Source organism: Carlito syrichta, unplaced genomic scaffold, assembly GCF_000164805.1.
Source record: "Carlito syrichta isolate Samal-C Ts95f unplaced genomic scaffold, Tarsius_syrichta-2.0.1 Scaffold306795, whole genome shotgun sequence".
NCBI classification, from domain to species: Eukaryota; Metazoa; Chordata; class Mammalia; order Primates; family Tarsiidae; genus Carlito; species Carlito syrichta.
Genome location: NW_007250891.1, coordinates 330396 through 355191, shown reverse-complemented (window position 1 = coordinate 355191; position 24796 = coordinate 330396). Strand labels below are relative to the sequence as shown.

The 24796-nt window shown below is 41.3% G+C and overlaps 1 protein-coding gene across 1 annotated transcript in view; it reads left to right on the top strand.

Annotated features, from left to right (window-relative positions):
• Window positions 1–11302, top strand: part of MYO16 (myosin XVI) — a 348665-nt gene extending 337363 nt beyond the window's left edge. The window contains exon 21 of the mRNA XM_021715183.1: window positions 9870–11302. Within this exon, the coding sequence (XP_021570858.1) occupies window positions 9870–10097 (228 nt within the window). The 3' untranslated portion in view covers window positions 10098–11302. The remainder of the gene's footprint in view (window positions 1–9869) is intronic.
• The last annotated feature ends 13494 nt before the right edge of the window (window positions 11303–24796 follow it).

Genomic DNA, 24796 nt, shown 5'->3' with positions numbered 1-24796 from the left:
AGGGAAATGGGAACTAGATTCATGTCTTGATCTTCTAAATTTCAAATCAGCAAGATTTTCTCAATAGCAGAACAAAACCAATTTTTTTAATGCTGTATTGTGTTGTGGAGCTAGTAATCACCAGTATCTTAAGTCACATTGTAATTTTCTAAGGATTATTGTTTCTATGAAGGAACCTTGTTATAGAAAACCTAATGAATAGAAGAGATTTTTGTTTGAGAACGAGTATCCGAGCCCGTGGGGACTTGGGTTTGAACCGTGATCATTTACGTATCTGCTCACACACGCAGGGAGCTTGAAGTGTCGTTCTGGTGTTCAGAGGCATACATATTTATTGAATATAAATAGCATAGCTTTTTCCATATATAATCCTCTCTTAAGAGCAGAAAGGAGAATGTGTTGGTGTTATAGGTGCAACCCCTGCCATGTTTTAGGTGATCTAAACTGACAGGAGGTTGTATATGAAAAACGTCAGCTTCATCGGAGTTGCAGCTCGTGTTGGAGTGGCTTCAGTGAGGCTGCTTCTGCCTCTGTTTCTGAGATATAGCCATGTGTCAATTTGTTTGAGGAGTTAAAACTTTCCCATCTCCTTATAAACGCTGACTTCCTGTTCTCTTTTTACTGAACTGCAAGTGGCCTCCAATCTCTGAAGCTTTTTAGATCTCTTTTGAGTGTCAAATTGAAAATTTAAAATTACAGAGTCACTGGCGGGAATCTCATTAGATTGTCCACCAAACAATTTTAAACTGACAGAGACTCTGCACTTTTCTAAAAGCTTGATTTTTGTACCTGGTATAGAATAGTACCATATTTTTTCATGCCATCAAAAAATAAAAATTCTAGACATATTATAAGTCTATTTGATCCCTTAACCTTAAGGCATTGTGTTCTTTGGCCACCAGGAAGTCCGTGGTGACTGTCCTGCTGCCTTTCAATGGCCCCACCCACTGGCCATTCAGACTCATTTAGGCATGTCTGAATTCACAGCAAGAAATGGTCATGGGACCACCCACATCCTATGAGATTTCAGAGCTGCAGAGCATTTTTAATAAGTTCCCAGGACTTTCTAGCATTTGAAAGGGCCTTGGCCGAATCTGTGAAATGTGAAACACATCTCACATATGAGAATGTGTTCAGGGTCGGTCTGGCATTGTTTGAAGGCACCTTCTTCTGTTCTTTTTCCTGGACACGATGGGGGTGAGGTGCCCGTTTACTCCTAAGTAAAAAAGCAAAACAAAAAACAAAAAAACAGCGCAAGTTTAATGTTCTGTGATAACATTTTTACCATCTCTCAAACATAATCCAGGTATTCAAACACTCACTCCATCTAAACTCTCCAAGCAAGTACACTGAATGCTTTGTGCTGGGTAGAGATTGATTTCCTCATTTGGGGCTCTAAAGGATATCATAGTCTTGTCAAGCAGTAACTAATTCTACCCACATGGAATAGATCAACATTTCTCCAACTTGCATAATATATATGATCCTCTTTAAATGAAAAATATATATATTTGGCTTGACCCTTAACATTTCTTAAATTATTTTATAACAAAGTTAATTAAGTGTATACCCACACAGTGTTACCTAAAATCTCTTTATCCCTTTAGATTTTATTACGGCTATAAAACCAAAGCAAATTTACCAACTGAGCAGAATAAAAATTTAAAACAGTAACAAAAAATAAAATAAAATCTATGACATTCACATTAGGTATAAGGTTGTGTTTAGCTGAAATGGCATTGCTGGGGAAAACATAAACGTGGTAATTTTAAATTCGTTAACAATGTCCATCAACTTTGGGGCATTTTTACCATCTTGTGCCATTGTTTTTATCAAATCTCCACTGCTCTCATCTATTGGAACTGCTGGGCAACTTTGAACTTACCCTACTCTGTAATATTGCTTAGCTTTTCTTGGGAGAGAAAAAAAAATCTATTGCATATTAAATCCATCTGCTCTTATCTTGTTAACCTACAACCATGTGAATAATATGTCAACCTCTTGGAAATAAAATACAAAGGTAAAAAAAAATCTCATTGAGCACTGGCTTGAAATGTAGATATTCAAAATGACACAAAGTTCAATAGCATTACTTTTTAAAAAATGAAAATATAACAGCAAAATTTTTTAATTGTTCAAGGAATTTGTGGACCCCTGACAATACGAACCTCAGTTTCAGAAGCATTGCATGTAACAGTTGTTTAAATAGCTCACTAAAAACTGTTTATACTTATTTTGGTCTTACCCTTAAAATTAAAACAAAACAAAACAAAAAAACCTCTAAACCTCTCCTCATTGTATTTCTGTTTAACTTTCTTTAGATTTAAAGCCTATATAAATCATAGTTATGTTTTAAGTATTTTGAGGGTTTCTTTTTAGTAATAAAGAAATAAACTATGTCACATTTATAAAGGGTTATAAATTCTGAGAAGTGTTTTATTTAGCTTTGCTTAATTTAGTCATCAGGATAATCATAATTCAGCAGGGTTTAGGGATTTTCTCACGTCAAAGAGCTAACAATGACACAAGCATAACAACCCACATTTGTACAGTACTCACTACTTTTTAAAGACATTTTTTTAAGTAACCTATGCCTATGACTCATATAATCCACACCAAGTTGTTAGGAGATAATTATTGTGCTCCCACTTTAAAGATGAGGAAGCCAGTGAAAGCTCACTCAAAGAGTGCACACGTAGGGAGCAAGTTTAGATTCCAACCCATGCATTTTGACTTCAGAGTTTAACCACCTTCAGATTTCTCACGGGTCCAGGTGTGCTGACTCACGCCTGTAATCCCAGCACTTTGGGAGACCAAGGCAAGAGGATTGCTTGAGTCCAGGAGTTTGAGCCCAGCCTAGGCAACATAGCGAGACCTCATCTCTACAAAAAAATTTAAGACTGGCTGCGGTGGCTCAGCCTGTAATCCCAGCACTTTGGGAGTCCAAGACGAGTGAATTGCCTGCGCCTGTGGGTTTGAGACTAGCCTGAGCAACTAGGCGAGACCGCATGTCTACAATAAATAAAAAATTAGCTGGGTGTGGTAGTACGCACCTTTAGTTCTGGCTACTTGGAAGGCTGAGGTGGAAGGATCGCCAGAGCCTAGCAGGTCAACACTGGGGTGGCCGTGAGTGTGCCACTGCACTCTAGCCTGGGCAACAGAGTAAGATTCCAACTCAAAAAAAAAAAGGCAGCTAGGTAGGGTGCACACATTTGTAGTCCCAGCTCCTGGGGAGGCTGAGGTAAAATGATCACCTGAGTACACGAGGTCAAGGCTGCAGTAAGTCGGGATCATGCCACTACACTCCAGCCTGAGTGACAGAATGAGACCTTGACTAGAATAGAATAGAATAGAATAGAATAGAATAGAATAGAATAGAATAGAATAGAATAGAATAGAATAAAAATGAAATAAAATTTCTGATGGACTTGACATTTTGTATTAAAGAATGAAATTTCCATGTCATTCCTGTCTCTTGTCTACATCAGATCCTGTGGAAATTCTTTTATCTGCCTATTTTTTCCCCTCTTTTCCAATGAGTTAGGTGACTATCTCATTTTGCAAAATTTAGATCAAATGTTACTTTTCTTTGGAGTCCTCTTCAGACCTTCCTCGACAAAATCTCCTTTCCCAGGTAAATGGTTAAAGATTTATTTTTGTGTTTTTTAGAAGAAACATCCTTATTTTTTCCCTGCTCTGTCGTTATGCCATATGTGACACTTTAAGACATGCACATGTTTTGTTTGTCTAAAATCTTTAAAAGCAGGGCCTGGTTGTATTCATAGAGCACAGGGCACCTACAGCTGGGGCGGTACAAAGCGTGCCCAAAGATGCCTAGATGGAGAGCATTCTTTACAGTTATAACATTTGCCTGCTGTGCTAGAATGCAATGATTGTGTGCGCAAAGACTCTTACATAAAGCATTCCAAAAGAGAAAATAAGTAACTTGTTTTCTGAAGCAGGAATGTGGAGTGAAGAAAAATCTTTTAAAGCAATGGAAAATGACTTAAAGTTAAAAGCCACCAATATGGCACCCTTGTTATTGTGCAAGCAAACCAGGACAAATAATACTGGCTGTGAAGCCAGCTAACTCCAAACTCATGTTGAAAGCTGTATCTTTCATCCCCAGAGACTTTTTTTTCTTTCTAAAAAAAATGGTTCTCTTTCAATATCAAAACTAAAGCTTTTGATTAAAAAATCATTATTGCCTCTTTGGTGATAATATTTAACTTACTGTGAATAACAAATAATAGTATAGGAAGCCTTGAGTGTTTTTGTTTTCACCAATAGGACATAAAGTTTAAAGAATGAATAAACACTGATTTGGGTGTTTTTACAGTGTTGAATCATATTTTAAATGCGTTTTGTTGCTTAGGTACGATAGGACCACCATTTAAGTAGCATTCGTAATTGCACTAGTTTGCTATTCTATTAAAGCTCTTGTTTGTTATTCTGTTAAAGCTCTTTCATTATTCATGACAAACATAATTCTTGTGTTTACAATCCAACACATTTAATAAATCTAAATAAGGCAGATTAAACATTATTATTCAGGGGACACTGTCCTCTTCTTCTGATCTTCTAATTATCGTCTTACAGATCATACTTTTCAAATGCCCTCTAATCTTTATTGTATTGAAGGTAGTGGCCTAAGACATAACTTGTGAAAAAATTTTAAATTAAGATCAATGATGTTAATATTTTAACATCTCATTTAGGCCATCCTGGCAATAATCCTATATGCCTGGTAGATATTAATCTATATAATGGAGAATAAGGAAAGTTTCATAGAATCCCTCAGTAAAAGGGTTGAGCTGAATGTAAGTTGATTATTGCAAACATCAGTCAAATTTTTGCTTATCAAGGAACCATGAAAGGCTCTTGTTTGTTGATTCAAATATGGCATTCTTCTGAACTCACTACATTATTCAAGACATCAATATCCTCATTAAGAAAGGGCTTTCAAGCGGTTTGTGTACATAAATTTCACCTTTTATGATGTGCTTGGGAATTCAGATATTTTTAGTAAACATCGAGAAGCTTTGAAAAGGGAAGGGAGCATTTTTTTTTTTCTTTTCCAAAAAGAGAAGCAATGACTCAGGGGATTTGGGCTTTTTTTTTCTTTCAAAATCCCTCCGACAAGCCTAATTCAGATCAGCAGCGGCTGAAAGTCACTCTCAGCAGATTGGCACTGACTCGGCTTCCATGGAGTGACTCAGTCTTTTTAAGTCTGTTCCTATTATGAAGGTTTAGCAGAGGGTCACACCTAGTATATTTTTGGGTGTCATGAAACACTGCTGAAAAAGTTTAGGATTTAGAAGAAATACAGAGTGGGTGTATCTTGCGCTTGGTGTAAGGACACAACTGTATTCCATCAGACCTGCTAGTATCAAGAGAAATATAGCATATGTCATAAAGTCATGGAAAAATAATATCAGCAGCTGAGGGGAGATTCAGATTCTGTTTGTTTGTCTAGTTTTTATGTTTAATTGTTAGGGATCGGTCTCTATATCCTTTTTTCTACCTTTCTTTTAAACTAATTGCATGTTTATTATTTCACTTTCATGTTAACTTTTTTGTTCTCATTATTCTTTTATTCTCATTTATTCTCATTATTCTCTTCATTGTTTCACTAGAGGATAAAACATGCATCCTTGATTCACTGCATCCTAACAGGTTTGATAACTTTTACTATTTTTCTAATATTGCTGGACCCTTAAGACCCCTAAACTCTACTTAATCTCTCCTGGGTTTTGCGATTATTGTTGGCATACATTTGTGTTCATATAATTTAAAGTCAGTGAGACATTTCAAGCATATAACTTATGTTTACCTATGGGTTTACTAATTCCAGTGTTCTTAATTACCTCTTGAATTTCCATTTTTCCACCTGGGATCATTTTCCTTCACCTTAAAAAACAAACAACAACAAAAACACTTGCTGTTATCTTTCTAGTAATGTGAGATTTCTGATAACAAATTTTCTCCTTTTTGTTTGTCCAAATATATCTTTATTTCTTTTTCATTTTTGAGAGCTATTTTTATTGGGTGCAGAAGTCTGGGTTGACTTTTTTTTTTTAATAATTTAACCTGCTTGATTTCTGACTTCCAATGTTTCTATTAAGATGTCAGCTTTCACTCTTACAGTTGCTTCTCTCTGAGCTGCGCTGGAGAACCAGTCTAGCCATGGCTCTTATCTTAGCCTCAGGCTTGGTCCTTCTGGGCTTTGGATGGAGAGGTCTGTGTTCTTTAGCACTGGAAGATGAGAGCGGATCTAGCCCTGCAGCTCAGAGCTCCCAGTCCCCTCTCCAGCCTTCTGCCCTCGACAGTTTCAAAATCTAGCAAGTGTTTTGAAGATGGAACTGGCCATGGGCTTGAAGCTGTCATCTCCCTTGTCAGGGTTTTGCTTCTGAAGCACATTGATCATGGTAGGAGATTTCATCTGGCTTTTTCCAAGCTTTGGCCTAAGGCACCAATTGCCCAAACAGCTGAAGAGCTCAACTAATGTCCCTTGTGGAAAATAGCTGTGCATTTGAGGGTCTTCACATTTCCAGTTTGTTTCTCTAGTCTCGTGCGACTGCAAAATATCATCTGCTTTCTCTTTCTTCCAGAAAAGACTCTCTAGGTCTGCTGAAAATCTCAGAATTGGCAAATGTCCTCAGAGGGAAAATATAAGCTAGTAATTCTCAGTCTACCTCAGAACACTTCACTTGATGTGGAATTTTCTTCCATTTGGCAGGACTATCTGATGTTTTAAAAATACAGTTTTTTGTAATGCATACTCTTTTTAAAAAAATTTGTACAATGAGAACAGTAACCTTCCATGACCGATTACCTTAAGTTTGTTTTCTAAATAAATGAAGTTGGAAAGATGGTATCTCAAGGAAGTTTTGCGAAGATAATCAGTTGAGATGGTAGAGATATTCTTCTATCAGATATAGGTTCTTTCCTAGAATAAATCCCTTGAGGTTATTTTTCACAGATCACTACTGGACCAAGGAATACAGATCGGAATATTCTACATCCAGAGTAAATGAGACTGAAGAGAACTGTAATCACCACAGCACACACTAGTGAAGGACAAGAGAGAAGCTAGCACACACTCCTGCAGAAACACAGCGCTATGGCTATTTATCTCATTTAGAAAAAGGAGGAAAGAGGCACATGGTGGAAGAGACTCTAATCCTTAGCCTGTATCAAAACCTGGAAACAATTGTTGGGTCAATGACAAGCAGTGTGGAGTAACAGTTAAGAGCATCGATTCTGGGGCCCACCTGCCAGGTTCTACCATTTTCTATGCTGCCTTGGGCAAACTTCCCGACTGCTCTGTGCCTTAGTTTCCTCATCTGCAAAATAACAGCACCTACTTCATGGGATCTCAAGAGCAGATGAGTCAATGTGACATGCTTACGAAAATACCTGGCACACATGTAACACTCCAGAGTGCTCATAAATAACCAAATTTCACACACACCCCTGTCACCCTACTTTCTTGGCCCGCTCCACTGGCAGTAGAAGCAACCAGGCTTCTACAAGCATCTGCATGGCAGAATTTGTCACTTCTAGGTCATTCTGGGGCAGTGTTGGAGACTAGCAAAAAATAACCACTTTAGGGCCCCGGCTCTAGCTTTCTCCATTGATGTATCATGATAGCAGTAGGGCTTGAGCAACCACAACTCCCCTTTCCACACCTAGGCTTTTCTTCCTTCTGGATGCCTGTGAATTCAATTCTTGAGACTCCTTTTGCTAATAATCAGCTTCAGAACTCTAGTTATGGACTCTGAATATGGCTTTGACCTTCGTGCCATCAACACCATCTCCTTGACCCCAGCCTTTGAAACCCTCTCCTCTGGTAAACAGGTTTAGTTGTTGGTTTTTGAATTGGGCCTGGAACACTAACTACCCTGGCTGCTTCCAAGTCACTGTTGTCTGCATGAAAGCCACAGCCACTTGTGCTCTGCTTTGTTTTCTTTTCTTTTAACAGAGAGGGTTATGATGAGACAGAAGTGATACTGGAACACAGTACTTGGTGTTTTGGAGATGACTTACACCATCTTATTTATTCTGAATTCTCACCCGTATTCTCAGTCTGATTTCCAAAATATCATTTTGTTTCTTTCTTTCTTTTTTGTTTGTTTAAGTGGAGATTAGGCCTTGCTTGTCACCGACACTAGTTTCAAACTCTTGGTCTCAAGCGGTCCTCCTGCCTTGGCCTCCCAAAGTGCTGGGATTACAGACATGAGTCACTGCATCTGGCCCAGAATCTCATTTTTTAAAACCAGCATACTTACTTAGAATTGCCAGAAAGATTGATTGTCTGCAATGTCCAGTTATAGATTTCTGCCTGTTGGCAGAAAAGGGGTGACCACAGCCACATAACTCACTTGTCCTGGTGTGCCCTGCCTGAAGTCAAGGGTGTAAGCTTAGTCTTCAGGGTGTCACTCTTCAAGTACTGTGGTGATGCAAGAGGAAGCTGCCAATACGAGGACATGTGTGATGCTCTTCTGCAAAGGCCCATAAAGCCCTCACTGTTGAGGGCTCCAGGTCTGAGAAAGCGCACAGTTGTTAGCTTAGCTTAGCTCATTGCTTTGCCTCGTGTCCTCACATAGAGAGAGCATGCTGCCACATTTCCCAGAGAGGTTGCAGATATTCTCAAGCACAGCTAGCCTGCCTAGCTAGTTTGCTATTTTAGCATTTCTAGCGGCGACCTTTTGCAACACCTAACACGAAGATGCATTTTCTCTCTGAGTGTGGTGTGAGTTGGTATTACATTGTCTATGCATGGACCCTCACGAGTAGGGATCCATCCTGGAGTTCAGGCCTTGAGGTCGGCAGTGGGGTCATAGGACCCTGACAATCATGTTTGACTATTAATTAATTATGTGGACAGATAGAGGAATGGCTCCAGGAATGGAGGGGAGCTTGAGAAAGCTCTGTTCACAGGAGAACATCCACTATAGGCAGATAATAAATGAAGGATAAGCACAAGGTACCACAAGAATGTATGCAATAATAGAGGGTGAAGGTCAGACAGACGTTTGATTCTCTCTTGCATCGTCTGAAGGTTTAGCGCATGCTAACCACTCTTCTTGTTTCCCAGGGTTTTGTCCAGTCTTCATCTTAATTCAGCAGTTTGCAGCTGACCTGCTCCAATGCCATCTCCAGAGGCAACAGTCTCTGGAGGCCTTGTTTCAAATGCTGCTTCTTTCCACCCAGCCCAACCAAGGCCCTTTGTCGCAATCACACTTGGATGCTCTCTCACCCCGTGAGGAGGAACCCCCCAAAACAAAAGAACATATTGATTAAAAATTGTATATTTATTCTTTCATGTTTAAATGTCAGTCACCTTCAAAGTCCTTTCCATTGGATGCAATCCACCAATCCAGACGTCTCTCTGGTTTTCGAACTCATCCATTTGGATGCCTTTCTGTGCTTCTGCCGTTGTTTGTATCACCTCTTCCATGTTGGCAAAACATTTCCCTTTAAGGGCATTTTTCATCTGGGGGAACAAATTAAAAGTTGCTCAGGGTGAGATCAGGGGAAAGGGAAGGGTAGGACACAAAGGCCATGCCATTGTTAGTGAACAACTTCTGAACACCCAGTGCAGTGTGGTCAGGTGCACTCATAAATCACCCATCAGGAAAATGGGCAGAAGCGTTGAGAGAATCTCCCCAAAGAATTCACTGAAGCCAAACGCAGTTACTCACAACAATCCTAGCTGGTCCATGAATGCTGATGGGTTCCTAGAATACTCACGTAGCAGGTGGAGCCTGTCCTACCAGGGGTCAGTCCACCAAGAGATAATTCTGGGGTTTTTTTGGGTCGCCCTCTTCTTTAGTGCCACTTTCTTTTCCCTTTTCCTCCCACAGGTCATACACCAGCTGCGGCTCTCAGAGAATGAAAGCGTGGCCCTGCAGGAGCTTCTGGACTGGAGGCGGAAGCTCTGTGAAGAAAGAGAAGATTGGCAGCAAATCCTGCATCGCTCAGAGCCCAGGCCACCCCCGCCACCACCTTGCAAGAAGCCCACTCTTTTGAAGAAGCCCGAGGGAGCCTCCTGCAGCCGGCTGCCTTCCGAGCTCTGGGACAGCACCATTTGATGTGGCCTCGACTGCGGACTCGCTCACAGGAAAAAACTGCCTAGGATGGCAGGCTGCGTCCACAGAAGGCTGCCTTCTGACACGTGCTGGGACCTCCCTCCCCACGCATGGATACAAAAAAAGCACAGGACACTGACGCTAAATAGACGAGATCTCGTGTGTGTGTGTGTGTGTGTGTGTGTGTACAAAAGCGTGTGTGTGTTTGTTCTTTCTTATCCATGTTGTGGTGATTTGCTCTGACCTTCACGTTCCTTGTCGACAGCACTGTGCTACCCTTAGGTGGCAACAGTGATGCTGGGAAAAGTGGGGAGGGAATGAGAGAGGGGGTGACGTGAGGAGAAGAGCCGTCCATGCCCACTCTGTACAGTTGTTTTTAGAGAGCTTGAGAGTCTGTTTCTTGTCCTTCCGATGGTTTTATTATAATACACTATACAGGACATATATTTTGTTTCTTTGTAGGTGTTTTGTGTTTCATGGGAATTACAATAATTATTCACCTGTTTATGACTGTATTTTATAACTTTATGCAATCGGTGGTGCTCCCGTTCTTCAAAATACAGATTTTTAAAAATCATTTTTAGATTTTTTTTCCCTTCTGCACAACTTTTCCTCTTTTTTTTTTTAAAACCTAAAGTACCTAAAAATCTGCAGGCTATGTTACTGTTTTAGCTGTGCCAGTGTCACCCCTTGCAGAAGTATGGATCGAGTCCCGTGTTTTAGATGTTCCTCATCGACAGGCAGGCGGTTCTTCCCTGTGCTCTGTGCTTCTGGATAAGTGGATTGTACACCCCGTAGTTAACAATTTCACCTCCCGACCTCAGCAAAGATCGCAGGAAATTATGCGGTGATCGGTTAAACACACGTGGCTTCCAATTCATAGCTGGTCTTGTAAAATGGTCACATTCGTTCAAAGGTCCAAACAGTCCATATTATTAAGTGCACCGAGATTTACCGGTTCGAGCAGTGGGGGCTGCGTCACAAGACGGTCCTCCCCTTGAGTGACACTGCATGACTCATTGTACACCCTCCGCCCTCCTGTAATGCAAGGCCTTGTGTGTCGATGTGCTTCCGTGGGCTGGCAGGAAGTTCTGAGCTGTGTGGCTCCACACCACCCTGTCTTGCTACTTGGAACTTTTTATTCATACCGGCCTTTGAAACGTGACTGTGCCAATAAAAGGGTACAACGATGTGCTTCCTCTGCTTTATTTGGTGGTTGTTATTATTGTCTCCCTTGAACACCTGTGTTTCCTGATCAGCTAAGTAGGGGCAATGAAATGGATTTGTCCGGTCTCCCCTAATGTGCTCTTCATAGTTTCTTGCAAACTTCAGGCACCAGAGGTTTGTTTTAAAATATAGGCTTTATAACTAGTTTTTCTTTTCTTGTCTTATTTTTGAGTCAGGGTCTGGCTCTATCCTCCAGGATGGAGTGCAAGTGCAGTGACTTGATCTGGGCTCATTGCAACCTCAACCTCCTGGGCGCAGGTGATCCTTCTACCTCAGCCTCCCGAGTAACTGGAACTACAGGCATGCACCACCGTGCCTGGCCAATTTTTTTTTTTTGTAGAGATGAGGTCACACTATGTTGCCCAAGCTGGTCTCAGACTCCTGGGCTCAAGTGATCCTCCCATCTTGGCCTCCCAAACAGCTGGGATTGCAGTCATGAGCTGTCTCACTTGACCTAGGCTACGTGATTATTCAGGGAAGGTGAGACCAACAAGTGGGGAGGTGGCTTCCTTGGAAAAGAGAGTTTGTTGTGCTAAAAAAAAATCCCCAAAGAAGTGTACACATCATGCTGTAAGAGGGCCAGCGGGGAAGAACCAGGGTCGGTCAGGAAACAGAGGGAGTAAGGGTGCCATTGGGTGGAAGCCATTATTGTAGTTTTCCCAAGGAAGGAACAGGCAGAGCTTTGGATCTTGTCAGTGAGGTCTGGGGAGTGGAAGCTGTCCCTGCTTGTTTGGTAGCTGGACCTAAGGGGATAAAGGTAGGAGGATCAGGGCCTGGAATGAAGGAGACAGTTGGGGGGTGTGGGCTCTGGATTGGTTGGTTTGTATTTGAAAAGCATGACCAGGGTGAGTCGTTTACTATCTCTAGCAAATCGGCTCGATCCGGGAAGGGAAGTCACTCCAGGGTCAGCAGGGCCCCAGATGTCACAGCATCAGAACACCAAAAATAAAAACACATGGTTTATGCATGGTTACCATAACGTTATTGCGGCCACTCAGCAATCACAAGGAAGCATGCTTCCTGACTCTGGCTAAATCCCACCCCAGGCTACTGCTCGCCTGTCTCTCCCTCTTCTAACTTCCAAGCCCCACTCAGAGGCAACAGAAGAGGCCAACTTTCTTTTGACACGTGATCTTCTGGGCCTTGCACACTGTAGGTACTCAACGATTGTGGTTGAGTTAAAACTTCAAATTGCATTTATCCTCCCCACAGTGCAATCCTCCCAGCTCTTTGGGAGGCCAAGGTGGGAGGATTGCTTGGTGATCTAGATCAGGGTGAAAAATAAACTGTTCAAGTCTTACACCTGGTGAGAACTTATTCCAGATGTACACCAAGCAGTGTGGTGACGGTCCTGGATGCTTGGCACGTATTATTCCTAAAGCTGGCTATTTTAGTTTGGGTGGCTGTGACAAATTCCCATAGGCAGGGTGGCTTCAACCACAAACATTCATTCTCACAGCTTTGAAGACTGTGAAGTTATTCCAAGATCAGAGTTTCTGCATATCCAGTGTCTGATCTGATGAGGGCCCACTTTCTGATTTGCAGATGGCCACTTTCTTGTCATATCCTCACATGGTGCAGAGGAGAGGGAGAGGAAGCTCCCTGTGTTCCCTCTTATAAAGGTACCAGTCCCATCATGAAGGCTCCACTCTCATGACCTAATCACCGTTTGAAGACCCTACCTCCGAATTCCATCGTACTAGGGATTAGGGTTTCAACATATGAAGTCTTGGAGGATACAGTTTAGTCCCCAGCACTGGCATATACCTACAAGGTAAATACTGTCACCTTTGTGCTGACACTGGAATTGAAGTACAGAGCTTTAGTCCATCAGAATATAAACACTTAAACTTATAATTCCAGCGACCCTGCCATTTTAACTTGATATGCAGAAACTGCCAACATACATGGTCTGATAATTAAGTTCACCAATTCATCCTAGAAAAAGTGCTGCATACCTCATTGCTGAATATCACCACAGTCACCTTCAAAGTACTCCCCTTGGGAAGCTATGCACTAACGCCAGTGCCTTGTCCACCCATCAAAGCCATTTTGAACTTCTTAACTGGAATGCCTATCAGAGCTGTTGTCATATTACCCTTGATGTCCTGAATGTCATAAAAATGTCTTTCATTGTTTCCTTTATCTTCTGATAAATAAAAAAGTCACTGGGGACCAGGTCAAGTGAGTAGAGAGAGCATTTCAATACAGTTATTTGTTTACTGGCTAAAAACTCCCTCAAAGACAGTGCTGTGGGAGCTGGTGCATTGTCATGATTCAAAAGCTCCTTCGGGACCATTTTTGCACACATCTTTCTCATGCCAAGATTTTCAGTTAAGATTTTCCCTACTGTTTCTCTGTTCATGTTTATTTGGTCTGCTATGCTTCTCACAGTCGGTTGACAATTTTGACACACAATTCAATGTTTTCATAAGTTCTGCTTGTTACTGGCTGTCTTTACCTCTCTCCAACAGTGACACTTTCTCCACCCTAAGAAAAATGTTTAATCCATTTGTACACTGCTGATTTCATGGCATTATCCCCATTAACTTGGACTAACATGTCCCTGATTTCACTTCCACTCTTGCCAAGTTTAGCAAGAAATGTAATGTTTGCTTATTGTTCTAATTCAAGCGCCATCATTTTTGCGATGGCACACAAAAAACATGCAACAATAATGAACACCACTCAACAAGACACCACTAAACATTGACATGAACACAGCTGTGAGACACTGACATACCAAGGTTATGAAACGTTACCAAACTGTTTGTACGGTGTGCCCATGTAAGCACGTGGTGGTAAGTTCGAAAACTTAATTGTCAGACCCCATATCCTATTAAAATGTATCTGGAACTATTGTAGGGAGACATTACATGAAGCCAGGGATTCCCAAGCCCCCATGTGGAGCCAAACTACAGAACTCTGTACTCTGCTAACCCGGGCATAGTCTTAGGGCCTAGATAGTTGTTAGATAAACATCACAGTCAATTACTAGGGTATGATGAGCTGAATGAACATTAAATATTTAACCTCTCCACAGATCCCTCTGCTTCAGTCAAGGTTTGTTGAGCTTCAGAAGATAGAAGTCAAACCCCTTCTAGTTAGATTCTTTAACCGTAATCTCCTAAATCACTAAGTGAGGCCTTTTATGTTTAGTTGTGTGGCACCTCCACTGTGTAAGGAGCTTGCAGGCACATATTAATCACTACTTGAAGAGTCTGATTATACCTGCTCTACTTACAAAAAATGAAAACCAGCAGAGGCTCAAAAAGCATGAACACTCAAAATTGGAGTAACAGTGTTAATACTCACAATAATATAAGATAAAGTCCAGGTCTTTGTGAGGATTAAAGGCACTCTCAGAATGACTCTCTAATGATTATGCATTGTCAAGAAAATAAACAGGGGTACTGTTCTGGATAATAAAGCACTGGATAGTATTCCATAGAAGCAAGATTCCAACTGTTACGCGTGTTTGCAAAATATTTAATGATGGTATTTTAATTGCCATCAGACCATAAGGTATGAATTATGATATATTATTGGGTCGGCAGCTTTACGTTTAGTAATATAATTGGTATGAATTATTACCTATGTTCAAACACAGCCCAGTCCTATTGCTTTTAAAAATATTATTTATGAGAGGTCTCTAAAAATTACTATCCAAATGTTTATAATGGGTTAACATGATTTAAAACGTATTTTCCAGGGTGGAAAAAAATATATCACCACTATTCTTAAATAGTGGTATCTAATTTAGTAGAATTATGCTTATATAAATCTACTCAATAAAAACAGCAACTAATTAAAACCTTAGATTTATGAATAGACTTCACATATAAACATTACACAACTTGGACAAAGGTATGTTATGAATTCCATCGTCTAGAAGGATGGATGAATTTTTATCAAAATCCTGTTGCTGTCAGTTTTCAGCCAGACATCAAACTCAATTTATATCACAATCAAGGACATGAAGTTATTAAGTAATAACATTCTGCAATAGGATATGTTTCACCCACTAACCATGACTCTGAACTGCACTCTTTTTTGTTTTCCAAACTTTTAAATGTATTTTTTGGTGTGTGTAAGAAGCTAATGGAATTGATTTTTATTTTAATTCTTACCAGGACGCTTTCAATTAAAAAAAAAAAAGATACTTAAATTAGCTGGCAAAAAAAAAAAAAAAAAAAAACTGTGTTTCAAATAAACATTTAGTGTAATTTCATTACATATTTTGGATTGTTTTTAGCTGTACATAAAATTCCATATAATGAAGATGAAAGCAATTAAATTTCTATTTATTGCAGAATAGTAAGTTCTCCACAAAGCTCATGGTTTCCCTAAACAGCAGTGCTGCTTTCAAAAGCCTAAAAATATAATACCCAACCCCATTCTTCTTCTCTTCCATCATATTCATAAGCAATGACTTTATAAAACAAATTCTACTACAAACAATATTCTGAGCTGTGAGGTGTCCATGTGAGTTGTAAAGAGACCCATTAGATAGCAAAAGGTTGCAGCATGCTGAGTTAGGGACTGGGAAGAATAAGCTTTGTAGTTTTTTTTTTTTTTTCATTTCACCTAAGTACTACAGACCCCTGGGATGTTCTATTATTGTGGTTTCAGTAAGTTTCTCTAAAATCCAGGATGCTTTATGAACTTTAAAGATGATATTTTTCAAAGGGTATGCCTTAATAGATGCCGTAATACCTCTCTATCACCTGTTCTAATTTCTCAGATCATTTTTCAGGGTTTTGAAGTGTGCTTTAAATATCGTTTCTGTATGCTTTGACATCAGCACAATATAAGCTGGGTTTTAGGTCGTTTACCAGATCATTACGATAGTAGAAGAAAATGTGGATGTCTTCTCATAAGAAAATAATTAAAGGTGAATAAATCTATGCAATCGTTCCGATGGTTGTCCTATAATAGGAATGTATCAAATGGGTCTTTTCTTTCCTTTGAATTAGTCATGGGACGGACACCCTGTGCATCTGCCAGCTTGCTTTTCCCTATAGCCCCAGGGAACATGTGTTGCTTCAAAGGAAGGCTAGAAAGCCTGCTCAGATGACATTTTCCTGATGTCACCATTTGGCTTCTAAAGTCTAAAGAAAATGAAAAAGAATGAAACTATTGATAAATTCCAGGGGAAGGGGGGATCAAAGCTCTAAAGAAAAATGGAATAAAATCAAATTCAATTTGAGGTTTTGATCTTTTAAGATTTCAGCAAACAAAGAGGCTGGCGGTCTGTGATCCAAAACAATTAATAGAAAAAAATGTAAAAATTCTGTCATTTTTAGAAGAGAGGTTTTCTTACTAAATGATCTTTTGGAAATCTATTAAACCAAATTCAATCCAACTAACTCTTGTATGATGATAATGAGAGCATGTCTGCCCAACAGGGTCCCTGGTATTGTTCACCAATATTATTGTCAGATAAAATAATTAAGTTTAATATTACAAAAACTAACTTTATGGACTTTTTAATATAAAGAGGTTATGTGTGTGTGTGTTGCAGAAGAGCTACTTCTTCAGAAAATTATAACTGTGTTTTGCAGTTAGAGAACAATTGTCATTCCCTTGGGCTTAGAGGCTGTTATATAAGAGAATGACAGCTGATACTTTAAAAAGCAAGAAAAGTTTCCTAGCAAAAGAGAAAAGAGGCCACAGGAAATCCACATCGTAATGGCCTCAGACAATGAAGGGTGTCAAGGGTCAGGAATTAGGAAATTAGAGGTGACATTGTCTCATCACTGATGTGTTCTTAAGCTGTCGCCAGGAACTCTTATATTCCCATCTCAGAGGAAAAGGCGAACCCTACAAAAACATCATGCTTGGAATCCAGAATATTCATAAGGCAAAATTTTGCCCACAGTGACCCAAAGAGAAAATTCATGAAAAATACAAGTTGTGACATCTCCAAGTCTCACTCCTGACAGAGGACATTTGGCTCTTGAGTTCCTAATTCTACCTTGTTATTCAAGTAGGCTAATACTTTCAACAAATAACCACAGAATCTAGTGGCTTCAATCCAATAAACTTCTCTCCCTCCCTCCCTCCCTCTCTCTCTCTCTTTTTCTATTTTAGCATTCTCTCTTCAGTCACTGTCCTATGTCTGTTGACACATTATTCAAAGCCCAAGGGTCCTTCCATCTCACGGCTCCCATTTTTCCTTGGTCTTTGGGGGGGCCCTCACTTAGCCGGCAGACTGGAGCACAGTGAAAATCCCCCAAGAGAGATTTACGGCCTGCTTGTAAGTGGCTCACGCCACTGTCTCTTACATCACATGGGCTGGAACTCGATCATGGGGCTGTGCCTAGCTGGAGGGAAGCTATGAAACGGGGCCTTGCTCCATAACTAGGAGGAAGGGGGCACCGTTTAGTCACCCATTAGCCATTAGCCAGTATCTGTCATATTATGTGAGATAGGGAGCTCCTAGCTACAACTCTCTAAAATCGATTTGATATTTCCTCCTGGGTTCAGGAGGTGCACATGGCTGCTAATCTTCTACCAATCAGGAGATGCAGAAAATTCCCTGCCCCAGCAGTCCCCGGCCATCTCTCTCCCAGCATTCCCTTGTAAGTCTCCCTTTGTCCAGACCTAGAGGCCAACAGAGTGAGGATGGGTGGGAGGAGCGCGAGAGGAGATTGGAGAGTTCTCACTTGGCTGGGAGGCTTCTGCTCTCTGGGCCTGTGGTCCAAGCAGAGTCCCGGGAGGGGCTGGCAGCGCAACATGCTGTGTTTCCTCTCGTGGCATACCAAAGTGAGTGTCAGATAAGTGGCTGTTTATATCATATCTATATCATACGCAAACCTTACAAGGGACAGGAAAGAGAACCTGCTCCTGTCTCTTGGGCCGATCAGCAAGATTAAAGACACAAAAAGTGATTGCAGAGAGGATTAAGAGACACTGATGAAAAGATTTCTTTGACCAACTGCCCCATCCTCACCTTTAGGGATTGTATGGGTCCTCAGTGTTGAGCCTGGTGATAGGGGGCTTCAGTGGGATTTGGAGACCCTCTGTGCGGTCCTCTTTCATACCAGTCCTGGGGCACAAAGATGCATCTTTATTCCTAGTGCTATGGACACTGCTCCCTGAACCCTTGGGCATCAGAAGGACTCCCTTTGTCCTCTTTCCCTGAGGCCTTCCCAGTCTCTCCTGGAGACCCCCGTGAGAAAGTATTTTTGCCCATCAAAGTGTGACCCAGTGGTCAGCAGCAATGACATCACCTGGGAGCCTCACCACCTCAACCCTGGACCCGCTGAATCTAAATCTGTAGAGGAGTCTTGTGCACACGAATATCTGGGAAGCTCTGTTCTGGAGCTGACCCTGGTGGTTGGAGCGCCCCTCGTGCAGTCCCTGCCCAGCAGGCAGGCTGAACCCTGAGCTGGAGGCATCTTGGCCTTCCCTCCAAAGCCCTTTGACAGCCTGGAAGGTTTCTCGGGAGATATTCATATTACCAGGCCAACTCCAAGGGTCCTGGACCAGATCTTGTTTCTCTGTGTCTTTCCAGGGCAGTAAACACTTTTCCCAGTGTTCTCTGAGCTCTCGTGGAAGCCCCCTATCACTAGGTTCAGCACTGAGGACCCATAATATCCCTAAAGGTGAGGATGGGGCTGATAATAGGTCAAGAAATCTTTGCATCAGTGTCTCATAATCCTCTCTGCAACCACTTTTTGTGTCTCTAATCTTGCTGCTGGGCCAAAGAGACAGGAGCAGTTTCTCTTTCCTTTCCCTTGTAAAGCTTGCATATGATATAGATATGATATAGACAGGGCCACTTATCTGACACTCACTTTGGTATGCCTATCACAATCATTTTGATGTTTTGATGGAAAATGAGACAGAAAGTCTCACGCTAAGGTCTTCTTACAGATATATTCTTAAAAGTATATAAAACATGACCTTTAGTTAAACACTCCATAATTACTCACTAATTCAGATGTTCTTACCCTAACACCAGAAACCGTGTTTTTGTTTTTGTTTTTTGTTTTTGTTTTTTAGTTGGAGTCTTCCTTTATTGCCCAAACTGGAGTGCAGTGGCACACTCACAGCCACCACAACCTCGACTTGCTGGGCTCAGGCGATCCTTCCGCCTCAGCCTTCCAAGTAGCTGGAACTGTGGGCATGCACCACCACACCCGGCTAATTTTTTGGATTTATTGAAGAGATGAGGTCTCCCCAAGTTTCCCAGGCTGGTCTCGAACCTGTGAGCTCAGGCAATCCTCTCACCTTGGCCTCTCAAAGTGCTGGGATTATAAGCTTGAGTCACCACACCTGGCCTAAACAACACCACTTTTTAAAAAATGTGCTTCTAACAGCAGTGGACACCCCCTTAAGAATTTCTCCACTTTTATCATTCTGCAGTTAGAGAAATCATGACTGAATTCATCTTTCATTCTTGCTTGGAAGAGCGATGCTACTGAGACTAAAACATACTGCTTTAGGAGCGTTCTCTTTATTGGAGTCCATGCTTAGTGCTGCAGAAATGGCATAGGCCAAGATATTGGTGATATTATGTCCAACAGAGAACTGCTCAGAGAAAGGGTTCAGAAATTAAGAATCAACTATGGGAAATGGGTACCTTGACACACCAGAAGCCATCACTGCTCTAATTAGAGAACAGGGTAGTTTTCACCCAGGATGGTTATTTCTTTTGGTTCATCTCGTCTCCTTGAAACAACTTGTCATCAGGGAGCAAAGAATGGGGAATGTGGAGACTTGAATTTTAGCTCAGGCTTTGTGACCACTGAGCTGTGTCTGAGAGCTGATTTCACTGAGCCTGTCTTCTTGCAGATAAGATGCAGTCATGGCACTGGGTTGTTAGGAGTATCAAAAATTAAGCTTGGGAGAATTCCTGGGAATCTACAAGGGCAAAACAAATTGAGGTATAAGGATGCTCACTGGGGAGGAAGGTGGGTCTGAGGATAAAAACATGAGAGGTAGGACACAGGCTAAACGGTCTCAGAACTGGTCCATCCTGGCTAATCCCCAATAGGTAGCATAAGGTTTTCTTGGACTCCCTGTCACCTCTTCCTGCACACCGTGGTGGTTTGTGATCTCTCAGTGACATGAATCCTTTTTGCTTTCCATATCAGAAATAAGATATCAGGTTTCCAACTCACTGCCTTCTTTTCTAGGGAAGAAAAGGGCTCTCGGATGTGCTTAGACTTAGAAGAAAATAGCGGCCCCTATGCTGTGATTCCAGGTTCCTGTCCCTCCCGGGGTCTTCAGGATATGTTCCTACAACGACCACCATTGACATGACCTGTGTTTCAGCTTAGCTATGTTTATTTTTTATTCCATGCAATTGATCGTTGATATTTATTAAAAGACAACATGTTATTTTCCATTTCTATTTTTCTGCCCTTACACTGAAAAAAAGATCTAGCTAAAACCGCATGACAGAAGCCTGAATTGATATACAAGTTACCTACATGTTGGCAGGTATTACATGCAGACCTAGTGTGTTGCAGGGTGTAGGAGAGCAACAGTGCTTTCCTGAATTTCACAAACTTACAACTTGAATAAATTGCCCCTCTAGGCAGATGCAATATCTGCTGAAGTCAAAGGTTCATGCCACAGTCCACCTCAGTTTTCTCAGAAACAGCCTAGAAATATGTTTCCACAGAGGACCGGTGTCCACCACAGAATCTCAAAGAAAGAACAATTCCATGAAGACAAAGTTTATTTTCTGTGTCGTTACCACTCCTGATACTGATTGCGAAAGATGCCCCTGGCAAAAAGGATGATGGTATTGGTGAAAATGATAGCTAACATTTACTCAGTACTTACTGTGTACTAAGAATTTTGCTAGGAGTTCTTCATTTATGTATGTAGTCTGCATGTAACTCATTCAGTCTTAAAGCAAATGTGTGAAATATGCTGTATTATTGTCCCTGTCAGTGAAGACTTAAGAATATATCTCCAACTCTGACATTCTTCCTATGAAGAGATGGAGTGTAATCTCCTCTTTTTTTTTTTCCTGAGAAAGCAGGACTTATTGAGAGGTCAGAAAATCTCCCACAGTGGGAGGAAACCTCAGGGGACTGCCGTATAATCTCTTCTTGAATGTCGCCTTCCCTTAGTGACTTACTGATAACAGATGATGCCAGACTTCTGAAGCTGGGTCATAAAATGTGATACAGCTTCCGTCTGACCCTCTTGAGATGCTCATCTGGAATCCAGACACCACAGGGTGAGAAACTCCTGGTAACATGAGGTGTTTCTATAAACAGTCCCTGCTGAAGTCCCACTCAGCATCCTACATGAGCTTCCAGCCAGGTGTGTGAGGAAGCTTTGCCATGACACCAGCCTCAGCCACTCTCTGATTGCAACTGCATGAGTGGCCATGGACTAGATGTATCTAGCTGAGACCAGTCTCCTCCCAGAACTGGAGGGGTGATGGCAATAAACGGCCATCATCTTACACCAGTGTGTGTGGGTTCTCCAGAAAGCAGAATCAACAGGACAGACAGGAAAACTCAATTCTTGCTCAAGTATTATTCCTGACTGGTGCCGATTTGACTCAGGGAAAGTGTGATAGGCTGTCCGTCAGAGGAACCCAGGCTGACAGAGCTCCGGCTCGAAAGACACATGCCCTCAATGTCATCTTAGTCCTCAGCCCCCAGTCAGAAGAATGTGGTGGATCACTGAGGAGCACAGGAGGGAGGTTTCTATGGGACAGACCTGCAAACAGAAGGCAGCCATTCTCTCATTTCATTGGCTAGAACCAAGTCACATGACCACAAACAACAGACCGAAACATGGACAAGATGAGAGCCCAGGAAGAAGAGAAAATGGAATAAACTCAGGATGGCCATTCTTTGCTGTAAGATTAAGACAACAAATTAAATTAAATTAAATCCTAGCATCATAGCTACTGATTAAGTAAGATGGGAGAATGTAGTGACATTGTTTTGGAGATGTCTAGACTTGGAAGCTGGTGAACACTTAGCCCTGAACCAGGAGAGGGCAGGGAGGAAGAAGTAGAAAGCAAATGGAATTCACCCTCACCTTGGATTTGTCATGAGTGAGCGTGAGGATGACACTGAGTGAATGCAACCACTTCGAGTTTTTCAGCTGAGAAATAGAACTGACATTTTGGTACCAAATTCACAGGGAAGCCCACTGAAATAGTCTCTGTGAATATACTTTTATGTATGGGACATTGGAAGCAAGTTCATTTATTCAGACTTAAACATGTATTTCTAAAGCTCGTCCCCTGCATTTGGCATTGAATACATGGTGGTGTTAGGAGATATAATTCCAGCTCCTAGGAAGTAACAGTGTAGTAGGGAGAAAAAAATGTTAGAAAAACTATTCAACATATAGCTATTTAAAAGGCAATGTTATCAAGTACTATGAAGGTATAGGGTATTTTTAAAAATCTAAATAAAAATCTGACTTGCTTTAAGGAATCATGAAAGTATTTTTGAAATGGTGTTTATACTGAGCTGCAAGAATCAGTTAAAATGAACAGGTAAAAAATGCAAAATAGAGGACATGACTCAGTTACTTTGACAAATGTAGAAAGTCCCAGAAATGTGAAACTCAAATGTACTTTTTGTTAAATGACTCTTCTAAGTTCTCAAAAATTCTATCGATGTGCCTTCACTATGGCACCTGCTAGCTGGTATCATAATTTCTGTCATGCCCAGTAAACTTTGGGGAGTTCAGAAATCTTGGTGTTCTTCAGCCTACAAAACAATTCTCAGTGCAAAGAGAACAGGAACTTATTATTAAGGGATGAATAAACTAGAGGATAGACAAATGAATGAATGGAGGAAACCAGTTAAAGAGTTTTCAAGGATGTGACACTTATGATATACTTCTGCTCCATCCCAAATCCACAAAAATAATGTAACAAATATTTTTTAATGTATACATATGACTTTCATGGGTCAGAAAATGGCTTTTAAAATCCTTTAACCATACAACATCGCGGCAGTAGAACTACAAAGAAAACCACAGCCTAACGTTCATGCAGGAGAGCCTCTGCAGAAGGGCAGATCCCATGGCACGCCATGGTCACGCAAGGGACCCAGGACCCCCTGAAGTTATTTACCTCGGAAACCTCTTTAAGAGAAGCCATGTGTGCAACCCTAGGCATCTCCCTTTCTCTACGATTGGTCAAGCAGAGTATATTGGGTCAGTGCATGTAGAAGGCTCCTTCAGAGAGAAATTGCCTGTGTCCTAGGGTCTGAATGTTGCCTACTCTCCCCACCCATCAATCACATATTGGAATCTAATATCATGTTAAGAGGTGGAGCCTTGGGGAGTCATGGAGTCGTAGGATTAATGTCTCTACAAAAGAAGTTCGAGTGAGATCCCGCGTCCCCTCTCCCATGTGAGAACACAGAAAGAAGGCACCATCTCATCTGTGAATCAGAGATCCCCCTCCAGACACTGAATCTGCTGGTGCCTTGACCTCTGACTTCCTGTTCTCTAGAACCAAGCAATATATTTCGTCATTATACTTTTTCCATTCTTTGATGTTTTATCACAACACCTCAAAAAATGAAGACACGCAGATATCAAGGACCCTTCAACCACTCAAACTAGTCAAGAAAGAATGCTTCGTCCTCCTATCTCTCAATGAAAACAACATCAACACACACAGAAGCCAAGGGTGCACATTATACCCCTTCCCTGAGGTGGCAGCACAAACAAATTCAGCATAGAAGACGAATTAAGGGTCACCAAGGACTGGAGAAAAAAAAACAGACAATAACCTCACACAAGAAAGAGATGATGCCCAAAGACATGGAGACATTAGAGCAAGCAGAATACCGTGTTGACACAACACATGGGAGGTGATTTGGGTGACAGTTTTCCAGTTTGGTAAGTGGAGACTGGCCCCTGGAGTTGACTTCCTCCTTTTGCAGGCATCTTCCTGATTTTTTCAAATTCAGTCTTTCCCTTGGCAGTCTGGTTTTTTAGGACAGGAATCTTTCCTTAAATCTAGGTCTGAAGACTATCCTTCAACCACCCTTCCCACCGAAAGATCCCATAAACCATTTAATACCCTGGAAAAAAAATATGAGTAAACTCGCTAGAGCTGACTGTTTCTTCACTGAACCTTCTTCAATGCAGTAATTGACACCAGAGGTAGCTGGAGATAATAGACTCTCAGGGAAATGGCAGTCTGAAAGGTATTATCAGAACTGGTAAGATTTGAAGGCAGCCAAGTTTCTACTAGCATTAAAGGATGGGACACTGATAGTTCACAGTATCTGGTGGTGAGAAAGATACTTAAATTATTCCCTGTGGTTGTGAGAAATAAAGTGCCCATTGCAGGGAGGCTTTGGTGGGCTACACACCTCGTGTCATAGACAAGGACGGCAAAAATGAGAAGTAACTAGAGAGGGTGTTTGGCTGTTTTTCTACTGTGTTCGAAATCTCAAAGGCAGAAAAACCTAAGGACTTTCATTCTCAGCTCATAGCACAGTAATGAAACCATGGTTACT